Genomic DNA, 22,850 nt, shown 5'->3' on the forward strand with positions numbered 1-22,850 from the left:
ATGCGCATGGGCTACGTCATCGCGTATGGCGTAAGGTTGAGGGGAAAAAAATTAGCAGTGTTCTGCTTGTGAGAAAATTATACCCAAAACGATGGCGGGGAGGCGGTGCAAGTGTTTTTGAATGAAATGGTGATTTAACTATTTTACTTTAGGAGCGCTGCGTTTATCGGAGAGCGAAAGGTGGGCGAAGGCGTTTTGTGGTGAGGGGAAGGTGGTCAGTTGGTGGCTCCTCGGGGTGGGAGACATCAACAACATGGCGGCGGTGGAGCTGGAATGGATTCCTGAAACCTTGTATAACACTGCAATTTCGGCCGTGGTTGACAGCTACACCCGCTCTCGGAGAGAGATCCGATCGTTACCCGAAAACATACAGTTTGACGTTTATTACAAGGTACGGCCATCTTGCCCCAACGCAGCTTTTTATTTCCATCTCTTGTTGATTTTTTTATTTGCATTGAAGCTGTCTGAAGTGTGAAGTTTTTTGTTTATTTATAATCTTCAAAATATCCAGTCCTGCATGTTCTGGGTTAAAAGCAAGTTCAATATTATTGCCACCGGTAATTGGTTAACAATGCATTTAAATTTTAGCTTCCATTTATGTTTTAGAAAAGCATTTGCCGCAGATGTAATCCGTCATCCATAAACGGTCAAGTAATGACACATTGCCTATCTATCCCCACACTACAGTTAATGTAGTATTTTATGGAGATAATTTGTACAATGTGGTGTAAGCATCGTAGTAAAGGAAATAACGGTCGTTTTTCAGCGATTTCTCAATTCAGTTAATATGTGCATATTTTTTTGTTTCAAACATCCTTCCTTTCTCTCAATTCTTATTTGAAAAAATGCATTCCTGATTTATTGTTTCTTGAAATCCCAAGTTGAATTGATAAATTTTGTGCACTGCACAGGTTCCTACTTGGTTCGCAAAAAGTTATTACTTCGTTGTTAACGATGTTGCTGCCTCCCATTTATTCAGTGAAGAATTGTAGAGACAAACCTATAGCATTGTCACTGAGAACAAAACCACTTTTTAACTGTACCTTTTAATAGAATATTCAGTGAACTGAAAAGACAAAAAAAATTGCAGATGTTGGAAATCTTGTGCAGTTCATTCAATTAACCTGTGACTGTTTTGTTTAGTTTTGTACGTCAAATGCTGTAGCATTTTACTTCTGCTAAGACGCTGTTCAATTTTACTTTTATAATTAGAACACAAAAATAATATTCTATAATGATGGATAGGCAACGTTAAACATAGTGGTGTGCGAATGATCCATCTGCTTTTTCGTGGTGTGTGTGTTTGTTTTGATGCACTCTACTGAAGTGTAGGCAAAGTACTTACTCAGTAAGGAAGGAAAATTGAGGCTCATTCATCCCAAACTGCTTTAATATTTTTATTTTGCAGAAAAACAGGTAATAGCCTTGAGATGCCCTTGTCAATTTGGCAGTATTAAATCTGTGACACAAGAAAAAGATAGTTAACCAAATGAAAAGTGACAGAAGTTTATCCTCAGGTTGTCTGGCATCCATAATGTACAAACCTTTCTCTAATTGGGTTTTAATATCTGAAAAGCTTGATTTGGAAATATTTTCTAGTGATTAATTGATTTATTTGCTTGGTGTTCCAATTATTGCCATGCTGATAATAAACACATTCTCTCAATATATATTAGAGCAAGGAGTAAGGTATCCACCAATCTCTTGCAGTTACGACATAAAATTAAAGAAAATAGTTAGTGAGATATCTGCTATGTTCTTGAACAATTTGAAATATGTGAAGGTGTAAGTTATGCTTATGGTACAGAAATTTGATCAGATTTCAACTGGGTGTTGTGTTCTGGTTTGGTAACGTATCCAAGAAGGGCCTTGGAAGTAAAATAGTGCAGATTGAGCAAAATTACGCTCCAGGTTTAAAATTTTGAGGATCGGTGAGATACACCAGGTACACCAGGTAATTTTTAGAAGGTTGTAGAAGTATTTCAGATATGGATAAGATCATACTTCTGGAGAAAATACAGAATTTAATAGCAGCAATTTTAAATTGTGTAGTATATTTAATATTTCAGTAATATTTGAGTAGTATTGTAAATTGTAAAGCTTTCTTTGTTTACACAATACATTGTGGGTTACATGTAAGATGTACGTAAATGGCATTGTGCCACATCATATGTGTGCTCCTCCGGAAGAGAAAACTTAGACCATCATCCCAGCTTCTGTATTTTTCTTTTGATTCGTTTCCAGAATCAAAACAATGGTGACAAGTAAGTTTTAAAATGAACCTCAGGCAACTACCTACCTGTTGAAAATTTGAGTTAAGAAGGAAGGGGTTTTCTTCAGAAGGGGTGAGAGACATTTGAATTAAAAATAAAAAGCATAAAATGGATGAAATTCACGGGTTCATAATCAGTGAGTACCTGATGATAATGAAAAAGCAGAAGTGGCTGGCTACCTCAGAATGGTAGACATGTTCAATTACACAACAGATAACTGGATGATGTACAGTATACTGAATGAATTGGACAGCATTTTGAAGCAAGTAAAATAGCCAATGAAAAGCAAGTGCCAGTGTTACTGAGTTTAATAGGTGGAAAAACATACAGTTTGCTCAGAAGTTTAACTGCTTCAACCAAACCAGCCGAAATAAGCTTTGTTGATTCCGTGAACATAATACAGGAACATTTAGAATCAAAACCATCGCTCATTGTAGAATGCTTTAGGTTTCAAATGTGGAATCGAAAGGGAGGGGGGTTTCCATATCAGCTTGCCTGGCTGAATTGATGAAGTTTTCCTAACATTGGTCAGTTCAGTGATGGATTTAATGATGCACTGAGAGATCACTTAGCTTGTGGAATCCTGCAAGAAAGCATTCAAAAATGGCTCCTAACTGAATCACAACTCACATTTAAAAGAACATTTGAAATCATTGTATCAATGGAAAGAGCAACCAGAGATGCATTTGAGTTGCAGTCAGGAATGAAAGTGAGAGTGAACAAAATTGCAGCGTCTAAACAAAAACCTGCCTGGCCAAACAAATTTGTGTTATTTTTCTGGCTGGGGCTTATGTACACTAGACCAATGCCGGTTTAAAGGCAAAAATTACAAAAATGCAACAAAGTATGCACATAGGAAGAGCATGTTGAGTAGAGAAAAATATAATGTCAAAGATAACATTAGCAGGGAAAAGTAAAAGATAACATCAAGTTGCAGTTACAAAAAGAGCATTAATCTGCATGCTGTTAATGAAAAATCTGATAATGACAGAAAGTGACACAGGACTGAATAGCCTTGAGATTTATAGTGTGAAAATTAACAAGAGACAAGCAACATGGCTTACACCAGAAGTGAATGGCAAATTAATTAAAATGGAATTGTACACTGGATGAGATGTTTGTCATTCTAAACTGAAGCCGGCAGATATCCAACTAAGTACTTGTACTGGAGAAAAGATAACTCCTGTGGGAATGACATCTGTAACTGTGAAATGCAAGAAGCCACATTGGGCGAGAAGGCAGGTGTACGGGGTTGACTGGAATCCGGGACCAACCATGATTGAATGGCGAGCAAACTCAATGGGTGGAATGGTGTAGTTCTGCTCCTATGTCTTATGGTTTCTATGTGGTAAAAACATTATGGGGCTATGATTGACAGAGACAGCCACATCTTGATGGGAGAGTCACCCACTATTTACATGTCCCGTACCCTGCAATTGAGTCAACTGAAAGTGAATTGATAAATGTACTGGATGATGTCAGAGCAGCATTCTAGGATGGCATCAGAAAATTCAAGCGTATCAAGGGTGAAATTGTGTTAAATGAAAATGCCACATCCAAGGTTTACAAGGCCCGCCCGGTTCCTTATACTATCCATGATAATGTATCCAGTGAGTTAGATTGCAAGGAAGCTGAAGGAATTCTTTCAAGGTTTGACTGGAACCCATGGGCAATACCAGTAGTCCCAGTAGTCAAGAAGGATGGGTCTTTCAGGGCCTGTGGTGATTTTAAGGTCATCATCAACCCAGTGCTGAAAGTAGATCAAAGCCATTTGCCCAGGATAGGGGATATCTTTGCAAACCTTTGTGGAGGTGGGGGGGTGGAGAACACTTCAATAAATTTGAGCTTAGCTGACACCTACCTGCAGATGAAGATGGAAGAAGAGTCCAATGAGTTTCTCACCATAAACACTCACAAATGGCTTTATCACTATAATAGGCTTTCTTTTGTAGTAGCATCTTGCACCTACGCTTTGGCAGAAACCTCTGGTCTTGGTGTTACAAAACTCCAGGTACTGAATGTTACCTGGATAATATCATTGTTACCAGTGAGGATGATGAGGAACATCTCCAAAATTTTAAGACATTATTTAAAAGATTGGAAGATTATGGGTTCAGAGCATGACATGATAATTGTGTTCTTTAAACCAAGCATCACTTACTGTGATCACACCATTGATGCACAAGGATTACACAAGTGTGCTGAGAAAATTCAAGCAGCAGTGGATGCCCCAAGGCCAAAGGACATTTCACAGTTACAGTCCTTTTTAAGATTTGTCTAGTACTATAACAGGTTCCTGCCAAACCTGGCTACTGTGCTCCACCCCTTGAACTTACTGCTACAGATTGGGGGAAAAATGGCAATGGATAAAGCAGTGTGAGGTGGCTTTCCGAAGGGGCAAAGGAAAGGATGACGTCAGACAATACTCATGCATTAAGATCCACATTGTTCAGTGAAACTTGCCTATGATGCCTCGCCTTATGGTATAGGTGCAGTCATCAGAATTGGGTTTAATATCACCGGCATATGTCGTGAAACTTTTTTAACTTGGCTGCAGCAGTGCAGTACAATTATATATTGATAAATACAGGAAAAAAAAGGAAAAATCAATTACATTGAGTATATATATATTCAATAGTTCAATTAAAATAAGTGGTGCAAAAGGAGAAATTTTTTTTTAAAAAGGAGTGAGGTAATGTTCATGGGTTCAATGTCCATTTAGAAATCACAAAGCAGAGGGCAAGAAGCTGTTCCTGAATTGCTGTGTGCGTTCATGCTTCTGTACCACTTCCTTGACAGTAACAATGAGAAGAGGGCATGTACTGGATGGTTGGGGATCCTTAACAATGGATGCCACCTTTCTGAGGCACCACTCCTTGAAGATGTCTTGGATACTATGGAGGCTAGTACCCAGTCACCCTCCACCACCACCCTTCTACACCATACCAGATGGTGATTGCTCTCCACGGTATACCTATAGACATCATGCGACACGGTACATCATGTCACATGTTATGATTGATGCAAATGAATGCCCATCACACATCTGATGGAAGTGATGCCTTTGCATCACACTCCCTTACTGCAGAGAAAAATTATGTACAGATTGTTAGAGGGGCCTTGAGTCTAGTTTGTGGTGTAAAGTGCTTCAACCAGTACTTTTCCTCATTACTGATCATCAATCACTAGTGTCCATTTTCAATCCACAGTAGGGTGTTCCGCTGAAAGCAGAAGCACAAATACAGAGGTGAACTCTTTTCTTCGAGAAGACAATTACAAGATTGAATTCAAGAGGATGACTAATCTTGGAAATGCTGATGGATTATCCCTTGGTAAAGGAAATATCTGAAACTAAAAAAAGCCTTCCTCTTTATGTATTCTCCCAAATGCAAATCAACATTCTCCCTGTTACAGCAGAGATGATCCAAAGAGAAAACAAAAACAAGCCCATACTTCCTCAGGTCTACGTGGCTATCCAAAATGGCTGGAATGTGTACCAGAAATTCCAGTTCCATTTTTAACAGTGCCAGAATGAACTTGCCTTTGATGAGGGTTTCCTTATGTGGGGATTGACAGTTATTATCCCATTCAAACTGAGAGCTAAAGTTTTGAAGGAGCTACATGCTGGTCATCCAGGCATTGTCAAAATGAAAGCATTTGCTCAAAGCTTTGTCAGTTGGCTTGGAATCGACCTGCAGATTGAACTAAGCAGAGAGGACTGTAGTGTATTTAATATTTGAGTAATATTGTAAATATATTAAGCATTTTTATGTACATAATTCATTATGGGTTATATGTAAGAAGTACGGGAGTGGCATACATCATTATGCCACCACGTAATATGGACATAAAAACCAGGTAGACCATCATCCTGGCTCCTGTGTTTTTCTTTTGATTAGTTTCTGGAGTTTTATTCATTCCTGAATAATTTAGTGTTATGTTACTTTTTTTTAGTAAAAATCTTAAAGAAAATCAAAAAATATGTTTTTTAGTAAGCATGAGAATTATCACCAATATGAATCAGGATTTGCAGAAATAGAATTGAGTTGCAAATCAGTCTTAATCTAACTGAATGGCAGAGAAAACTTGGCACCAACTTGATAAAGAGAATAACATTGAAAATTTAATTTTTTTTTTTGGAAAATTGAAGGTTAGCCTTCTAAGTATCCCTTACTGAAAACTGATAAGAACTTCACTGCTGTCCTGCTTTGTTTTGTGAGAATTCATCTCTGAAAAGCAGAAGATGGTTAAAAAAAAGTCTGAATCTCTCTTTTTCTTTCAAACGTTTTATATATTTCACTTTTATGTTCAGAGGTGCTAAATGAGTGGGTTGCTTTCCACTTCCATTTTCTGGAATAAGAATCAAAAGCAGGAATGTTTGGACCCTCACACTTACTGGACTATTAATAAGATTCTGGCTAGTCATTTACCTCTTTTTGCTTTCTTGCAGTAATTCTATGTTCTTAGGTTTCCTAAACATTGAAAAATCTATCTGTCTTGAATATCTTGAATATTTATTTTCGGGTGAGCAATTTCCAAAGGTTCCACTATCCTTGTGGTGAAGAAATTTCTTTTTGTTTCTGACCTAAATGGTCAATCTTTTATTTACAATTATAACCCAAACAGAGGAAACATTATTCCTCACGTCCCTTGTTAAGCCATGTTAGAATTTTTTGTTTCCATGAGATCATCTCTTGTTTTAATAAGACAACTTTTATTCCACTCTACTTTTTTTCTTCTTATTACGATTCCTATACCAGCAAACAAACTAATGAGCCATCATTACAGTTTGTGTATCATGACTTTTTGTTTTTTATTTTTTTCCACTAAATGGGAAACCTCATTTTTCTACCTATCCTACACATCATGTACGAGGGGTGATTGATAAGTTTGTGGCCTAAGGTAGAAGAAGTCAATTTTAGAAAACCTAACACATTTATTTTTCAACATAGTCCCCTCCTACATGTACACACTTAGTCCAGTGGTTGTGGAGCATACAGATCCCTTCTTTGTGGAAGTGGTCCACAGTGGGGTGGGGCGGGGGGGTGATTGATAAGTTCATGGCCTAAGTTAGAAGGAGATGAGTTATTAACTTCAAACTTTCTGCATTATCGCTCAAAGAGTTGGACTGCACGTGCATGTAACAAGAGCGTCTTGGACCTCCAGATGGTCCACAGCAGGGGGTGATTGATAAGTTTGTGACCTAAGGTAGAAGGAGATGAGTTATACAGCTCTTGTTACATGCATGGGCAGTTCAGCTCTGAGTGAAAATGCAGACAGTTTGAAGTTATTAACTAATCTCCTTCTACCTTAGGCCACGAACTTATCAATCAGCTCTCGTACTTCCCTCAATCACTAAAATTGTCTTATCCCATTGAAATCCATGTATCTCCTTCTCAGAACACATACACCCATCCAGTTTTGTATCACTGGCAAACTAATATATCACACTTGACAATTCCCACATCAAAATCATGAAAATTGATTGTGAATAGGTGGGTCATCATTAAGCACCTGCGACACCCTCCTAACCTATCAAAAATTATGTTGTTGCTCACATAAAAGTTGCTGGTGAACGCAGCAGGCCAGGCAGCATCTATAGGAAGAGGTACAGTCGACGTTTCGGGCCGAGACCCTTCGTCAGGACTAACTGAAAGAAGAGATAGTAAGAGATTTGAAAGTGGGAGGGGGAGGGGGAATATCCAAAATGATAGGAGAAGACAGGAGGGGGAGGGATGGAGCCAAGAGCTGGACAGTTGATTGGCAAAAGGGATATGAGAGGATCATGGGCAGGAGGCCTAGGGAGAAAGAAAGGGGGAGGGGGGAAGCCCAGAGGATGGGCAATAGCGGATGGGGTTCGAGGGGGAGGTGGGGCATTAACGGAAGTTAGAGAAGTCAGTGTTCATGCCATCAGGTTGGAGGTTACCCAGACGGAATATAAAGGTGTTGTTCCTCCAACCTGAGTGTGGCTTCATCTTTACAGTAGAGGAGGCTGTGGCTCCTCTTGGCTCCATCCCTCCCCCTCCTGTCTTCTCCTATCATTTTGGATCTCCCCCTCCCACTTTCAAATCTCTTACTAGCTCTTCTTTCAGTTAGTCCTGACGAAGGGTCTCGGCCAGAAATGTCAATTGTACCTCTACTTATAGATGCTGCCTGGCCTGCTGCGTTCACCAGCAACTTTTATGTGTGTTGCTTGAAATTCCAGCATCTGCAGAGTTCCTCGTGTTCATGTTGTTGCTATTGGTTTGTTTGCTGAACCATCCTTAACCTACTGACGTATAAATCCTAACCCTATGTGCACTCAATATTTTTCAACCTTTTGTTTGACATCTCATGAATGGCCTTCTGTAAGTCCAAATACTTCAACATCCACGCATTCCCTCTTATCTTTTCTATTGGTTACAATCTTTTTAAAAAAACAGATTTCAAGTCTTTTTCGTAAAAACCTTAAACCAATTGCTTCAATACAGTTTGCTGGAAGAACTGAGCACGTTGAGCTGCATCGGAAAGAAATTGTTGACTGAATGTGATTTGATTCTCTCATTTCAAAAAATTATTTAAGGAGGGCTGCAACAAGGTAAGGAGGTTGATTGGTCATTGTAAATTGTCCCATGGTGAGGCTAGAATTAAAATCGGGTGATTATTGAGCAGTGTGACTGGTTTTATTTTTATTATTATTTCTTTCTTTTTGTATTTGCACATTTTTTTTCTTTTGCTTGAACGCCCAAGTTGGCGCGGTCTTTCATTGATTCTATTATGGTTATTCTATTAGAAATGGTATAGTATCCTTTGCATGGAGAGATGGATCTATTCCCACATGAAACTAAAGGCACACGGTGCACTGGCAGGATCCTGAATGAATTATTGGCATGCTTTAGTTTCTTAACTTAATTAGTGTATACAGTGGCACTGTTTTAGGCCACTGATAAGTTGCCCGTTGCTTACTAAGACCTAATGTTCACTATGCACTCTACTATGATCGTAAGGCACATCAGCAAAGCTTCACATTGAAAAATTTCCTCCCCCTCTGCTATTCAAGAAAAGTAAGAGGAAGAAACCAAGACAGATTGATTTATTAGCACAGCATCAATTGTCAGGATATTACGAAGGTTAGAATGACCAAAAGGTAACTGGAACTAAAAGAGCAAGTGTGGCTGAAAGCAAAAAAAAACTATCGTTGCTATAGATTTAAAATACAGGGTGTTGAGGTGCTCAGTCATTCAAGAAGTATCTAAGGAGAGGAAGGTAGTCAATATTTTGGGTCAGTGACTATCACAGTATCGATGACTAGATTCTACCTGAAGTGTTCACTGTTTTTTCTCTCTCCACAAATGCTGCCTGACTTAAGTACTTCCTACTTCAGCTTCTATTTATTTTGTGAAATTGCAGGAATTACTGTGAAGGAGTTAGTTATATGGATATCTTAAACTCAGTCATGTAGACTTTCAGAGGTTTGCGTCACAAGCAACTGAAGTTGATGCTTGTAGAATCAACTACTGACACTTGACTTGGCTAGAAAATTAAATAAGTGTCAGGATTAGAGCATAAGGATATTGCTTATGTACTCCATTGTTAGGCTGTGACTGGCAGTGACCACAAGGATTAGTGTCAGGTCTGTTGTAATTTTAAATAACTTCGATATTGGGTAGGAAGATTTATATGTGTTTGCTGATGACACAGATAAGCAGCAGTATAGGTAGGTGTATTGAATTGCAAAGAGCCTAATAAATTACATGAACGGACAGTAGAAGTGACATAGATTTTTAGGTGGATAACTGAGGTCCGTCCCATTGGATTGGAAAAGGATAAAACAGCAGTATCAACATGACAAAAAAAAGAGTAGCATTGACTCATGGACAGGAGGTCATTGTGTATCATTAAAATGTTTAGGATGGATAAAGAAAATAAATTAGAAGTTTAGTGGTATTCTGGCCTTTGTATAGACTGGAGTTGAGTAAGTACAGAAGACCTGAAGCTTTACACAGTTTTGATTAAACTACAGCTGTTAATAAGATATACTTTATACATTATTGTCGCCAAACAATTGATACTAGAGCGTACAATTATCACAGCGATATTTGATTCTGCTCTTCGTGCTCTCTGGAGTACAAATCGATAGTAAATATAAAAAATTTAAATTATAAATCATAAATAGAAAATAGAAAAGGGAAAGTAAGGTAGTGCAAAAAAACCAAGAGGCAGGTCCAGATATTTGGAGGGTATGGCCCAGATCCTGGTCAGGATCCATTCACAGTCTTATCACAGTTGGAAAGAAGCTGTTCCCAAATCTGGCCGTACAAGTCTTCAAGCTCCTGAGCCTTCTCCCGGAGGGAAGAGGGACAAAAGTGTGTTGGCTGGGTGGATCGTGCCCTTGATTATCCTGGCAGCGCTGTTCTGACAGCATGCGGTGTAAAGTGAGTCCAAGGATGGAAGATTGGTTCGTGTGATGTGCTGGGCTGTGATATTATTTGACATTTTCCTCCGTAATCAAAAGGAAGCATAAGGCTCCCACGAAGTATTTCACAACTGATTTCCAATTGTTTCCCAACTGTGGTCAACTATGGAATTGGTGATGAATTTTAGTAATGAAGCATTAACTTAACATTTCAGATCAATTAGGCTATAAAGTTTGCCTGTTTAACTTGTGCTAGGATGGATCTAGCATGGGTTTGGGACTGAGTTCATTTCAGTGGAAAATAACAATGGGGGTAAGTTTGAAATATTAATAATTTAATTGATCATGAAGGATCCCACCCACCCTGCTCATGAACTGCTCCTCCCATTAGGGAGGAGGCTACGTAGCATCCACGCCAGGACTGTGAGACTCAGAAATATGTAATTTTCCCCAAGCAGTAATGCTGATTAACATCTTCACACATTGATCCACTGCTCCTCATCCCCACCCACCACTACTTTACCAATTCCTGTCGGTCACCTTAGGTACAGGCACAGGAGTGCCTAGCGACACTTTATGGACATACAATCAATCTATGTATATAAGCTACCTTATGCATTAAAAAAATTTTTTTAATTATTGTGTTCTTTGTGATTTTATTTTTGTGCTGCAGTGGATCTGGAGTACAATTTTGTTCTCCTTTACACTTGTGTAGTGTAAACAATCTTGAATCAAATTTATTTAGACATTTAATTGTTTTTTTAAACTTCTGATGCTTTTGTTTCATGTAATGAGGAGATTGGAGATGGTGATATGAATCAAATTATTCCTTGAAGATCCATGTAAGTGCTGTTCAAATGGGTAGAGTGTCAATAAAGATAGTTTATTGTACTTGGAATGAGTGCATTTTGAGTAACCTAGAATTATACAGGACTGTACAGAATTTTGGGCAATATTCTCAATATTAAGGAGAACATATAAGAGAAATTGTTTATACTAGTTGGGATTTGAAGACTAGGGTACAGTGTTAAAATTTTTAGAGTGATGGTAACGGCTGAAAGGGCAAAGTAGCTAACCCGTCCCTCTATAAAGAGTCAGATGATTGCACTTATAGTGAGGCAGTTTCTTTGCCAGCACACTTTTTTAAAAATGTGCATCTCATCGAGCATATTTTTATGCACTTAACGATACTGCTTCATTCCACAAAAAATACTTCTGAAGAAGTAACTGAACGGACAATAATAACTTGACCTTTCATCAACTGATTTTACAGGAGGCAAGGTCTTTAACAACAGTTCTTTCAGAATATATGTTAATGCTTGACCAAATTGTTTAAAGCATGACTTGCAAAGATATTTGAGTTATCACCACAAAGAAGATCATTTTGTAGTATGCTGGTTTTAATTTACAATGAAAGAATCTTTAATATTATGATTTGAAAATAAATTGGAGTCATTGGATTTATTTGGGACTTTGTAAAGCAATTCCATGCTTCTCTGGTAAGTCTGCAGCTGAGATCTGCCTGGCTATAATGGCAGATAAGCTTGTAGCTGGGCTGTTTCTGAATTTAGGTAGAACTGCAGTCTTGTACACAGCAGAGCACCAGCCCCAAAGTGTCTGTGCTGTACTTGTGGAGCCTATAAAGGCATTAGCAAATTCCACATATTTTCAAATCTTCAGAATGGGAAAATCTGTTAGCTAAATCTGAACCAAAGTGAATGGAAGAATCAGTTTCTTTCTTTTCTTTTTAAATCTTTTTATTAAATTAGTACACAAAAAGTAAACCATGTAGACACTAATACACTGTTGCAATATAAATTTGCAAGAGATATTAATACACAAAAAAAGTTAATACAAACAGTGCAGTTTAGATATAAAATAACAAGGTAATATAATAGTTTACTAATTTTCCATACATATCAATAAAGAGAAGAAAAAAAACCCCCAAAAAAACCCACCGTGCAACTAATCTAAAAAGCAAAGCAAAGCAATGGGCTAACTAGGTAACAAGTTAAACAACCTAAAACAATCACGTCCTCAAACCCGACCTCCATTAAAAACAGTTAAAAAAGCAAGAAGGGAATGTAAATATGGGCAAAGAGAAAAAAAATTTACATTAAATGAAAATGTTGAATAAAAGATCTCCAGGTCTGTTCAAATTTAACTGAAGTATCGTAAAGATTACTTCAGATTTTCTCCAAATTTAAACATAGATCGTCTTGTCAAAAAAGGATTTTGGAACAAAAATCGGTAGTGCCTGAAATACATATAAAAATTTTGGCAGAATAAACATCTTAACAGCATTAATACAACCAACCAAAGTTAAATAAAGTGGAGACCATTTAAATGAAAGTTGAGTAATGTGATCAGTTAAGGGTAGGAAATTAGTCTTAAATAAATCCTTATGTTTACAGGTAATTTTAATCCCAAGATATGAAAAATGGTTATTAACCAATTTAAACAGGAGGTTCTGATATAAGGGAACTTGCTTATTAATCAGGAAAAGTTCACTCTTACTGAGATTTAACTTATAACCTGAAAAAAGACTAAATTGTGCTAATAAATCTAAAGTGGCAGGAATAGATTTTTGAGGATTAGAAATATATAAAAGTAAGTCATCAGCATAAAGTGATACTTTATGAGACTTTAAACCACGAGTTATGCCAATAATATTTGGAGATTCTCAAATAGCAATTGCAAGAGGTTCTAATGCAATATCAAATAATAAAGGACTAAGAGGACAACCTTGTCTAGTCCCTCGAAAAAGAGGAAAAAAAGGTGAGTTTAAAGAGTTACGAACTGAGGCCATAGGAGAATGATATAACAATTTGATCCAGGATATAAATTTCGGGCTGAAATTAAACATTTCAAGCACCTTAAATAAGTAAGGCCATTCGACTCTCTCGAAGGCTTTTTCAGCATCTAAGGAAATTGCATTCAGGATCATTTTGTGACGGGGTATAGACAATGTTTAACAGTGTACGAATATTATAAAAAGAGTAACGACCTTTAATAAAACCCATTTGGTCTTCTGTAATAATATAAGGAAGTGCTTTTTCTAATCTGTTTGCTAATAATTTAGAAAAAATTTCAGAGTCAACATTAAATAAGGATATTGGTCTATAAAATGCACATTGAGCAGGATCTTTATCCTTCTTTAATATTAAAGAGATCGATGCTCTATAAAAGGATTCGGGAAGTTTACCAAGTTTTAATGAGGCCTCCAGAACCCTGAATAACCAAGGGATTAATGAGGGTGCAAAAAATTTATAAAATTCCACGGTAAACCCATCAGGACCAGGAGCTTTCCCTGGGTTCATAGAAAAAATAACATTCTTAATCTCATCAGTGGTAAAGGAAGTGTCTAACATAGAAGATATATCATGTGAAATCTTAGGAAAATCTAGGTTATCTAAAAAGTCATACATATGTTTAGAGTCTCGTGGAGACTCTGATTGATATAAGGAGGAATAAAAGTCAAAAAAAGATTGATTAATCTCAACTTGATCAAATATCAGTTGATCTTTTTGATAATAAATCTGATTAATTTGAAATTTGGTATAATTAGTCTTCAGCTGATTAGCCAACAGTTTACCAACTTTGTCACTATGTATATAAAATTCACTTCTTGTTTTCACTAATTGATTTGCAATAGAGGATGAAAGTAATAAACTGTGTTCCATTTGAAGTTCAGTTCTTTGTTTATACAACTTCTCAGAGGAAGCTGTAGCATATTTCTTATCAATTTCCTTAATCTTGTCCGCAATAGCCAGCTCCTCCTCCTTCAACCTCTTCCTCAAAGCAGCAGAATACGAGATGATCTGACCACGAATATAAGCTTTAAAAGTATCCCAAAGGGTGTTCATGGATATATCCTCTGTACAGTTGATTGTAAAAGAGAGATCAATGTGTTCATTCATAAAGTTAACAAAATCCGAGTCCTGAAGCAACAGCAAATTAAAACACCATTGTCTATTCTTTTGTGTATTGGCCGATATTTTAATAGAAAGCTTAAGTGGAGCATGATCCGAAATGGTTATAGAGTCATATTCACATTTAACCACTGAAGAAATAAGACGAGAGTCAATAAAAAAAATAATCAATTCTTGAATAGGAATGATGAACATGTGAAAAAAAAGAAAAATCTTTTTCCCGAGGATGCAAAAAACGCCAGATGTCCGTCGATCCGGAATCTGAGAGAAATGAATTAATCAAGTTTGCAGATTTATTGGGTAGAGTCCATAAAGGAGCCGAACGGTCCAATAATGGGGATAAACAAGTATTAAGGTCCCCGCCCCAGATTAGTGAAAACTCATTCAAATTCGGGACAAATTAAATAATGATTTGTAAAATTCCGGACAGTCCATGTTGGGGGCATAGACGTTAACCAAAACTACCTTTTTATTAAAGAGTCAACCACTAACCAATAGAAATCTACCATTCGGATCAGAAATAATATCGTTGTACAAAAGTAATTGAGGGATCTATAAAAATAGAAACTCCTCAAATTTTAGCGTTGGAATTCGAATGGAAGTGTTGACCCTTCCAGAACTTTAAAAAACTTAGTCTGTCCCCCCTCTGCACATGGGTCTCTTGTAAAAATAGAATATGTGCTTTAAGTCTCCGGAATACTTTAAAGACTTTTTTCCTTTTTATTGGATGATTAAGACCGTTAGTATTCCAAGAGACAAAATTAATAGTAGACTCCATAATCCCTAAAGTCAACCCTCAAATAAAGGAGGATTGACAATAGGTTCGACCCACAAACCCGGAAAGGGAACAGAATAAACAAGAAATAACGGGAAAGAGAACGCGACCAATACTTCGGTAATGTAAATAGCCCAAGAAGAAAGAAAAACTAAAAAGTGAAGCCCCCCACCCCCCCCACCCCGTACCCCCAAAGCTAAATCTAAGATAGACCAGCCAGAAAGAAGTGAGCACTAGAACTACCCCCATGACTTCCGATAGACGCTCACTAAAAAAAAGTGTATATATAAAAAGATCAGCTAAAGTTATAAAACAGTAAAGGAATTTTTAAAAAAGTACACCAATTAAAACAAAAACGATATAATACAAAGAAAAAACAGGTACATATAAAGAAAACCGTTAACCTACAACAGACTGTATACTTAAACAAGAAAATGAAATATTAACATAGACTAGCCACGAAAACTATAAAAAGTACGTTTGAAAACTACAAAGTTTAAGGCCTCCAGGTATATACATAAAATGACGCTGAGGGAATAGCCACTCAGAATCCCCAGGGAAAAAGAAAGAAATGACGCAGTTTACAAAAAGTTGGCAACCATATTAATTAAACCGAAAAAAAACTTTTCTGCCCTCGTATAAAGCAAAAAAAAATAAACCTAACAGATTAACTGCCTCCGATCAAACAGAGATAATTTAATAGTGCAATTAAGATGTTGAAGGCAAGAGTTGATCCAGGTAACTCTGGGCTTCCGATAATTAAACAAGAAAATGAAATAATAGCATAGACTAGCCAAGAAAACTACAAAGTTTAAGGCCTCCAGGAATATATGTAAAATGATACTGAGGGAACAGCCACCCAGAATCCCCAGGGAAGAAGAAAGGAATGACGCAGTTAAAAAAAGTTTGGCAACCATATTAATTAAACCGAAAAAAAAACTTTTCTGCCCTCAGATAAAGCAAAAAAAAAATTAAACCCAACAGATTAACTGCCTCCGATCAAACAGAGATGATTTAATAGTGCGATTAAGATGTTGAAGGCAAGAGTTGATCCCGGTAACTCTGGGCTTCCGATGGAGAGTCGAAAAAACGGGAAGACCCATCAGACAATCGAATCCTCAAACGTGCAGGATAAAGCAACACTGGTTTTAAATCCATATTGTAGAATTCCGACATCACAGATCTGTAACCGACATGTTGATCACGAACCTGTTTGCTAAAATCTTCCACCAACCGAAAGCGAAGATCCAAGAAATCAATGTAACCTTTAGGGCGAGCAAAGTGAAGCAACTTCTCCTTGTCTTGAAAATAATGAAATCGTAAAATAACATGCCAAGGTTTATCTGACTTAGGCGAGTATAATGGGACTCTGTGAGCCTGATCCAATAGTGGTGGTTGATCAGGAAATAAGGTGGGGAATGAATCTTTTAAAAGTTGAGAGAAAAATTTTATAGGGTCACCAGATTCAGCAGCTTCACGAATACCAATAATTCGAATGTTCTGTCGTTGCATTCTGCATTCTAAGTCAGAATTTTTAAAGGTCAGAAAGTTAAGTTTTTTCTTCATTACAGTAATTGTTTCTTCAATTTTTTCCATCTTGAGTTCATTTTGTTGCGTGGATTTTTGGAGGTTAGATATAGCAGTCTGATGTTCCGTGATAGATGTTTTCATTTTATGAATTTCATCGATAATTTTCTGCAGTTTAGTTGAAATTTCCGCACGAATCAGATCGGATATAGTAGTTGAGATTTCTACACAAATCAGATCCGATATAGCTTGCATAGTTACCGCTGGTTCAATCGGAGGGAGGTCGGTAACTTTCGGTCTAACCGGAGGTTTGCCGTCTTTCCCGTTCTTAGACATAGCGGATCTTAAATGCATCCAAATATATAATAGTAATCCGCTGCAAGGTATTGTAAAAATCGTTGCCTTACAAGTTAGCTTAAATGTAGCTGATCATAGGATAAAGCTCAGAGATAATGGAGCGAGTCAAGAATACGACTTCACTCCATGAGCTCTACCGGAAGTCTCAAGAATCAGTTTCTAAAGTCACTCAAAACATTCAATGGTAGTGACAGCTTTAATTGTGTAACTTGGCCTCACTTGCAGTCAGATCTGTTCTGTCACACAGACAGCCAATTATAGTTTAAGAGGTTTAGTGTTATACTCTGTTATAATGGGCTTCTCTGAAGATCTGCAGGCCACGGTCCTAGGAGAAGTCCGCTCCAGACTGCGCTGAAAAAATGGTATGGTCCAAGCAAAGGTGGTCTCTGATTTTGATCATTGAATGTCTCTGTGTGCAATGTTGCATTTAATATCTGGATCAATTTTACCATACATTGTCTTCACCAGTTAAAGCCTGGCTTAGATGGCTTGCTCTTGATACCATTTTGCTGGCTTGTTATCCATATCTAATTTTTACAGAAAACTGTTTAGTTTGTATATTTTAAAAAAGTGTCAGCATTTGTGCTGGGAAACACAAATTTGAACTTGCTTAATGAATTGTAAATCTTATTGTCCATCTTAAGACTAGTGCACATACCCCTCATCCCTCATCCCTGCCCCTCACCTGAGGCACTTTCCCCTACAACACTTGACCTTGCTCCTGCACCTGCAGCACCATCTAGGGACCGAAATGGCTCTTCCAGGTAAGACAGGTTCATCTACATCTCCTCCTGCCTCTTCCAATTGCATTTGGTGCTCTTGATATGATCTCCTCTACATTGGTGAGACCAAACACAGATTAGGCAACTATTTTGCCGAGTACGTATTTTGTCTGGAGCTCCTGACTGCAAACCATTTTAATTCTTCTTCCCATTCTCTCAATGACCTGTCTTTCCTTGATCTCCTCCACTTCTAGGGTAAGGCCAAATGCAAACTGTAGAGCAAACCTGGTATTCCTCCTGGGTAGTCCACAACCCAATAAAAATAATGCAATTATTGAATTCTCCAATTCGGGTAACCTGTTCCCCTTCTGTCCCTATCTCTCTCATGATCTACCCAGGTCCTCCCATACACCCACTTCTTTACAATCCCCTCCCCCCCCCATTGTTCCAATCTGCCCATCATTCCAGTCTCATTTGGTTCTATTCTTCACTTTCCCTATCAGATTTCATTATCTGCAGCACTTGTCTCCATTTATTAACTCCTAACCTCTATTGCTATCTTCACCCTTCCTGACTTTGAGAGTAGCATAAAGAAAACAGTGATCTCTGTATAAATGTGCGGCTCTTGCCCTGGATGTGTATGATGTTAATTTTGCTTACAGTAGAAAGTTCCATTTCAGCATTAACTTTTGTTTTCTGCTTGACATGCTAATGAATAGTGACAAATACAAGTGGAACTGTGGAGTGGACATCCGTTAGACTATATCAGATGTTTGAGCAGAAATACCCAAACTTCAGGACATGAGCAGAATGTAGTTTTCTATAGTTCAGGTACTGCTCTTGGAGATATACAACAAACAAAATAGTTTGTGCTGCAATATCGTCGTTAGATACATATTGGGGAAATATGATTCATCTCCAATCTAAGGAGATGTGTTTTAATGTCCAGTGCATTGTGCTGTCTAACCTTGGGCTATGTTTTTAGAGGTTAAGCATCACAATGTCCTCTAATCTCTACACCGATATATTGCAGATCGCAATTTTGTATACAGTTGTATAAAATATAGCATGCTTCTTGTCTTCCTGTAAAATATTTCTGCTGAAAACATGGCCTCTGTATTACAGGCTTAGGTCACAACTGGTTAGGTGTGTGTGTCTTTACTGAAAGGATAAAAATGGCATAAATCAAGGTGAAAGATTCAAAGATCAGTTTTAAGACAAAATGAGAAGATTAGCATATTTGTACACCTTTCAAAATGGTGCTCCCAATGCTACAAAGGAATAGTTTGAAATGACACTATGAAATAAATGTCTTCATGTGAATATTCTCCTAGAGCAGAATTGAGTAAAATAATGTAACTGCTATTAAAGGATGCTTTGCAGCCACTGACTTCTGTTATATGGTAAATAAACTGAAGAACAGAAGCCAGTTTTTTTTTATATATCAGGCAATGTCATCTATATGAAATAACAAATTCTTAATCAGATTACAATTATTGCAAATTTGAATATAATTTCACTTCCAAATAACAAAGCTGAAGTGACGAATAAAGTATATCCCACTATTGTTCCACAGTTCTTAGAGGAGTATCTCCCAGTCAGTGCTACTGTTGTAAGTAGGATATGCAAAATGCTCAGAAGAATTTACTAGCATTTAGCTTTCCTATTAACAAATCTACAGACATAAAAGATCTCAGCTAGAACTGTGTGTAAAATAAATGTTGGATATGATGGTACTAAATGAAACAACCTAGAAGTTAAAAAAAAGAAAAGTTCACTTAACTGCATTGAAAAATTCTGGTCTAAAAATGACAAATAAACTTTTCATCCATGCCATGGATGAAGCACTAGGAATGGTAGAAAAAATGTAGACATGTTAGACTCTTAGAATTTCCACAATTTCTCCTAGCTTATTGCATCATTCGCCAGGGGTGTCTTGGAGACAGATAATTGAATTACAAAATTGTTAAAACTATTTCAGAAATTGTAAACTTTATTTTCTGAATTGTTGATCAGGTAAAATCAAAATGCTGGAATTTAAAGTAATGTGAGATGATTGTGTTGGTGATATTTTCAGGTTGTGGAACTGCAGGAGTCTACTTTTAGAAAAGGAAAGTTCTGTGTTGCAACTTGAAAATGGCAAAAGATCGAGGATTTTGTGTTGCTCACTGATATTGTGGGGCATCTGCAAAAACTTCCCTTGGCATCACTAGGGAGCAATAAGAATATATCTTGTACAATCTTTACCTTTTAGTGCAAGTCACCAAAGAGACATGCAGTTCAGATGCTTGTTTAAAGGTAGAATGTAAGCAATTTTCCAGAAATCCAAGCATCTGATGACAAACTTAAGGAATATTAAGATGTATTACAAATACTACTCAATGACTTTCACTCAAGTTCTGAAAACATGCAAAATTACAGTTAGAAACCTCTGTAGAAATAAGATTATTGGAACTCCAAAAGGGGCATGCTTTGAAAATGCATATCATAGCCAGTAATCTGAATCAGATGGAAGCACAAGGAGTAAAATACTTTTGACTCAGAGCAGAATGCAACTTAGCTCAATTTGTATCACAAAATACAAATATGCAATAAAATTTGTGGAATCAAAAGATTGTGCAATACTAACAAATGAACATTAAGCTCCTTCATGCTACTGTGACAAAACTACATTTTCGAAGGTGTACACAGAAAGGTGAGTTGCAAAGACTCTGTTATTAGCTGTGATGCAAAAAGTACAAAGTAATCTTTGTATTATGGCTGTTCAGATCAGAGAAATTTGCCCTGACAGGTTTCACAAATCACAATTTATGTGACGAGGTGTGAAGAAAATGAACACAGTATATTTTGTTTTTCAACCCATGTTTCTTGCACAGATTGTCACTTTGTGCTATAGAACGGGGGTCCCCAACCTTTTTTGCATCGCAGACCGGTTTAATATTGACAGTATTCTTGCGGACCAGCCGACCGGGGGCGGGAGTGTTCAAGTAGGGTTAAACTCACCTCAACATGTCTTTTACAGTTAGGGTTGCCAACTTTCTCACTCCCAATTAAGGGACAAAAGTACCAGTAAATTCCCGGGACTCTTGTGTTTAGCCCAGGAAAGACTACCATGACCATGAAGCCTTGCGCGGGCACTTGTGTGCGCATGCGCGTTACGTGCCGATTTTTTTTTCCATGGGCCTCCTGTCCTTTTGCCAAGCAACTGTCCAGCTCTTGGCTCCATCCCTCCCCCGTCTGTCTTCACCTATCATTTCGGATCTCCCCCTCCCCCTCCCACTTTCAAATCTCTTACTAGCTCTTCTTTCAGTTAGTCCTGACGAAGGGTCTCGGCCTGAAACGTCGACTGTACCTATTCCTAGAGTTGCTGCCTGGCCTGCTGCGTTCACCACCAACTTTTATGTATGTTGCTTGAAATTCCAGCATCTGCAGATTTCCTCGTGTTTGCGGGTTTTTTTCCACATATCAGTTTTGGCTTAATCTTCCCAGATACACTGTACATACATTATTTCTACTTTATATAGACTGTGTAGTTATCATATAATTCCTGCTTTTACTATATGTTAGTGTTATTTTCAGTTTTATGTGTTATTTGGTATGATTTGAAAGGTTATTTTTTGAGTCTGGGCACGCTCAAAAATTTTTCCAATATAAATTACTGGTAATTGCTTCTGCACTTTACGCCATTTCGGCACGAAAGGTTTCATAAGAATGCTCTACCTTACGGGGGAAATACGGGACAAGAGCGGTCCCGTATGGAACAAACCAATTTAGCCCAATATACGGGATGTCCCGGCAAATAGGGGACAATTGGCAACCCTATGTTCAAGTTCAACAGTGCGTGACAGGGAATGAGGAAAGGTGCAGCTGACCATATCGTTTCCTCGCGGCCCGGTAACACATGCTTTGCGGCCCGGTGGTTGGGGACCGCTGCTGTAGAAATTCTACAAATGCAGCACGGCTGTAGTATGACAATCACGTAGGTGTTTAATACTTCATATCATGTGAATTATTAACATTAAAAACAAAGATAAAGGTCTGTATTCTTGAGATTAAATATCTTGAGTAGTATTGTATGTGGCATCCAAAAACAGTCTAGTTTGGCACTGCTGTGTTAGGCAGAAGATAGGAGCCAAATTATCAGTTACATATTATGCAATATTCACAGACATCCTGTGTGTTCTGTGCATCTTGGATAAGTTCCTACCCCATTCCTGAACCTACTGTCACAATGCATTAAAATCTTTGATATTCACTACCTGAGTGCACTTAACTCTCCTTGATAAATCACATGGGTGTAATTAAGAATATGGTTTCTTAAAAGTAACCAAAGTCTTTATATAGTCCTTACTCTCAAGGGCAAGTAGAACTGGAATTAAATGGTGACCTCATCAACATTGCCTACAGATATGAGAGAACATGGAAAGTACTAATTTTTCTAATTAAAATCATTTGGCTTTTACAGCTTTATCAACAAGGACGTCTATGCCAATTGGGTGGTGAATTCTGTGAGCTTGAGGTGTTTGCAAAAGTACTGCGAGCTTCAGACAAAAGGTAGGCGAATTCTATGTGAATGTAGAAGTTTACTCTTTGATTTAATCAATTTATACCTGCTGTCAGGCAATTTCAATTTGGAAGTAACAACAGCGTAATAAGATTTTGGGCCTGAAATGTAATCCAGAATATTTGCAGTGATATTTTTATAATGCACTCTTTCCTTTTCTTTTTCAATCTCTTTATTAATTTCATAAAATGAAAACATGACAAAGCAAAAATACAAGTAGTAGGAGACTACTGTAACTACTTGTTACAGTTAAAATGAGTAATTGTAAAACCATATAGTATAAATTGACGAAGCTCCCAATCGTG

The 22,850-nt window shown here is 37.5% G+C and overlaps 1 protein-coding gene across 1 annotated transcript in view; it reads left to right on the forward strand.

Moving 5' to 3' along the window:
• The first annotated feature begins 24 nt into the window (after positions 1-24).
• The window catches only part of appbp2 (amyloid beta precursor protein (cytoplasmic tail) binding protein 2), a 78,164-nt gene continuing 55,338 nt past the window's right edge, over positions 25-22,850 (forward strand). Inside the window, exons 1-2 of the mRNA XM_063031880.1 lie at positions 25-391; positions 22,447-22,535. Coding sequence (XP_062887950.1) covers positions 254-391; positions 22,447-22,535 — 227 coding nt within the window. The 5' untranslated portion in view covers positions 25-253. The remainder of the gene's footprint in view (positions 392-22,446; positions 22,536-22,850) is intronic.

The sequence above is a fragment of the Mobula hypostoma genome, chromosome 23 (assembly GCF_963921235.1).
Source record: "Mobula hypostoma chromosome 23, sMobHyp1.1, whole genome shotgun sequence".
In the NCBI taxonomy this organism is placed as follows: domain Eukaryota; kingdom Metazoa; phylum Chordata; class Chondrichthyes; order Myliobatiformes; family Myliobatidae; genus Mobula; species Mobula hypostoma.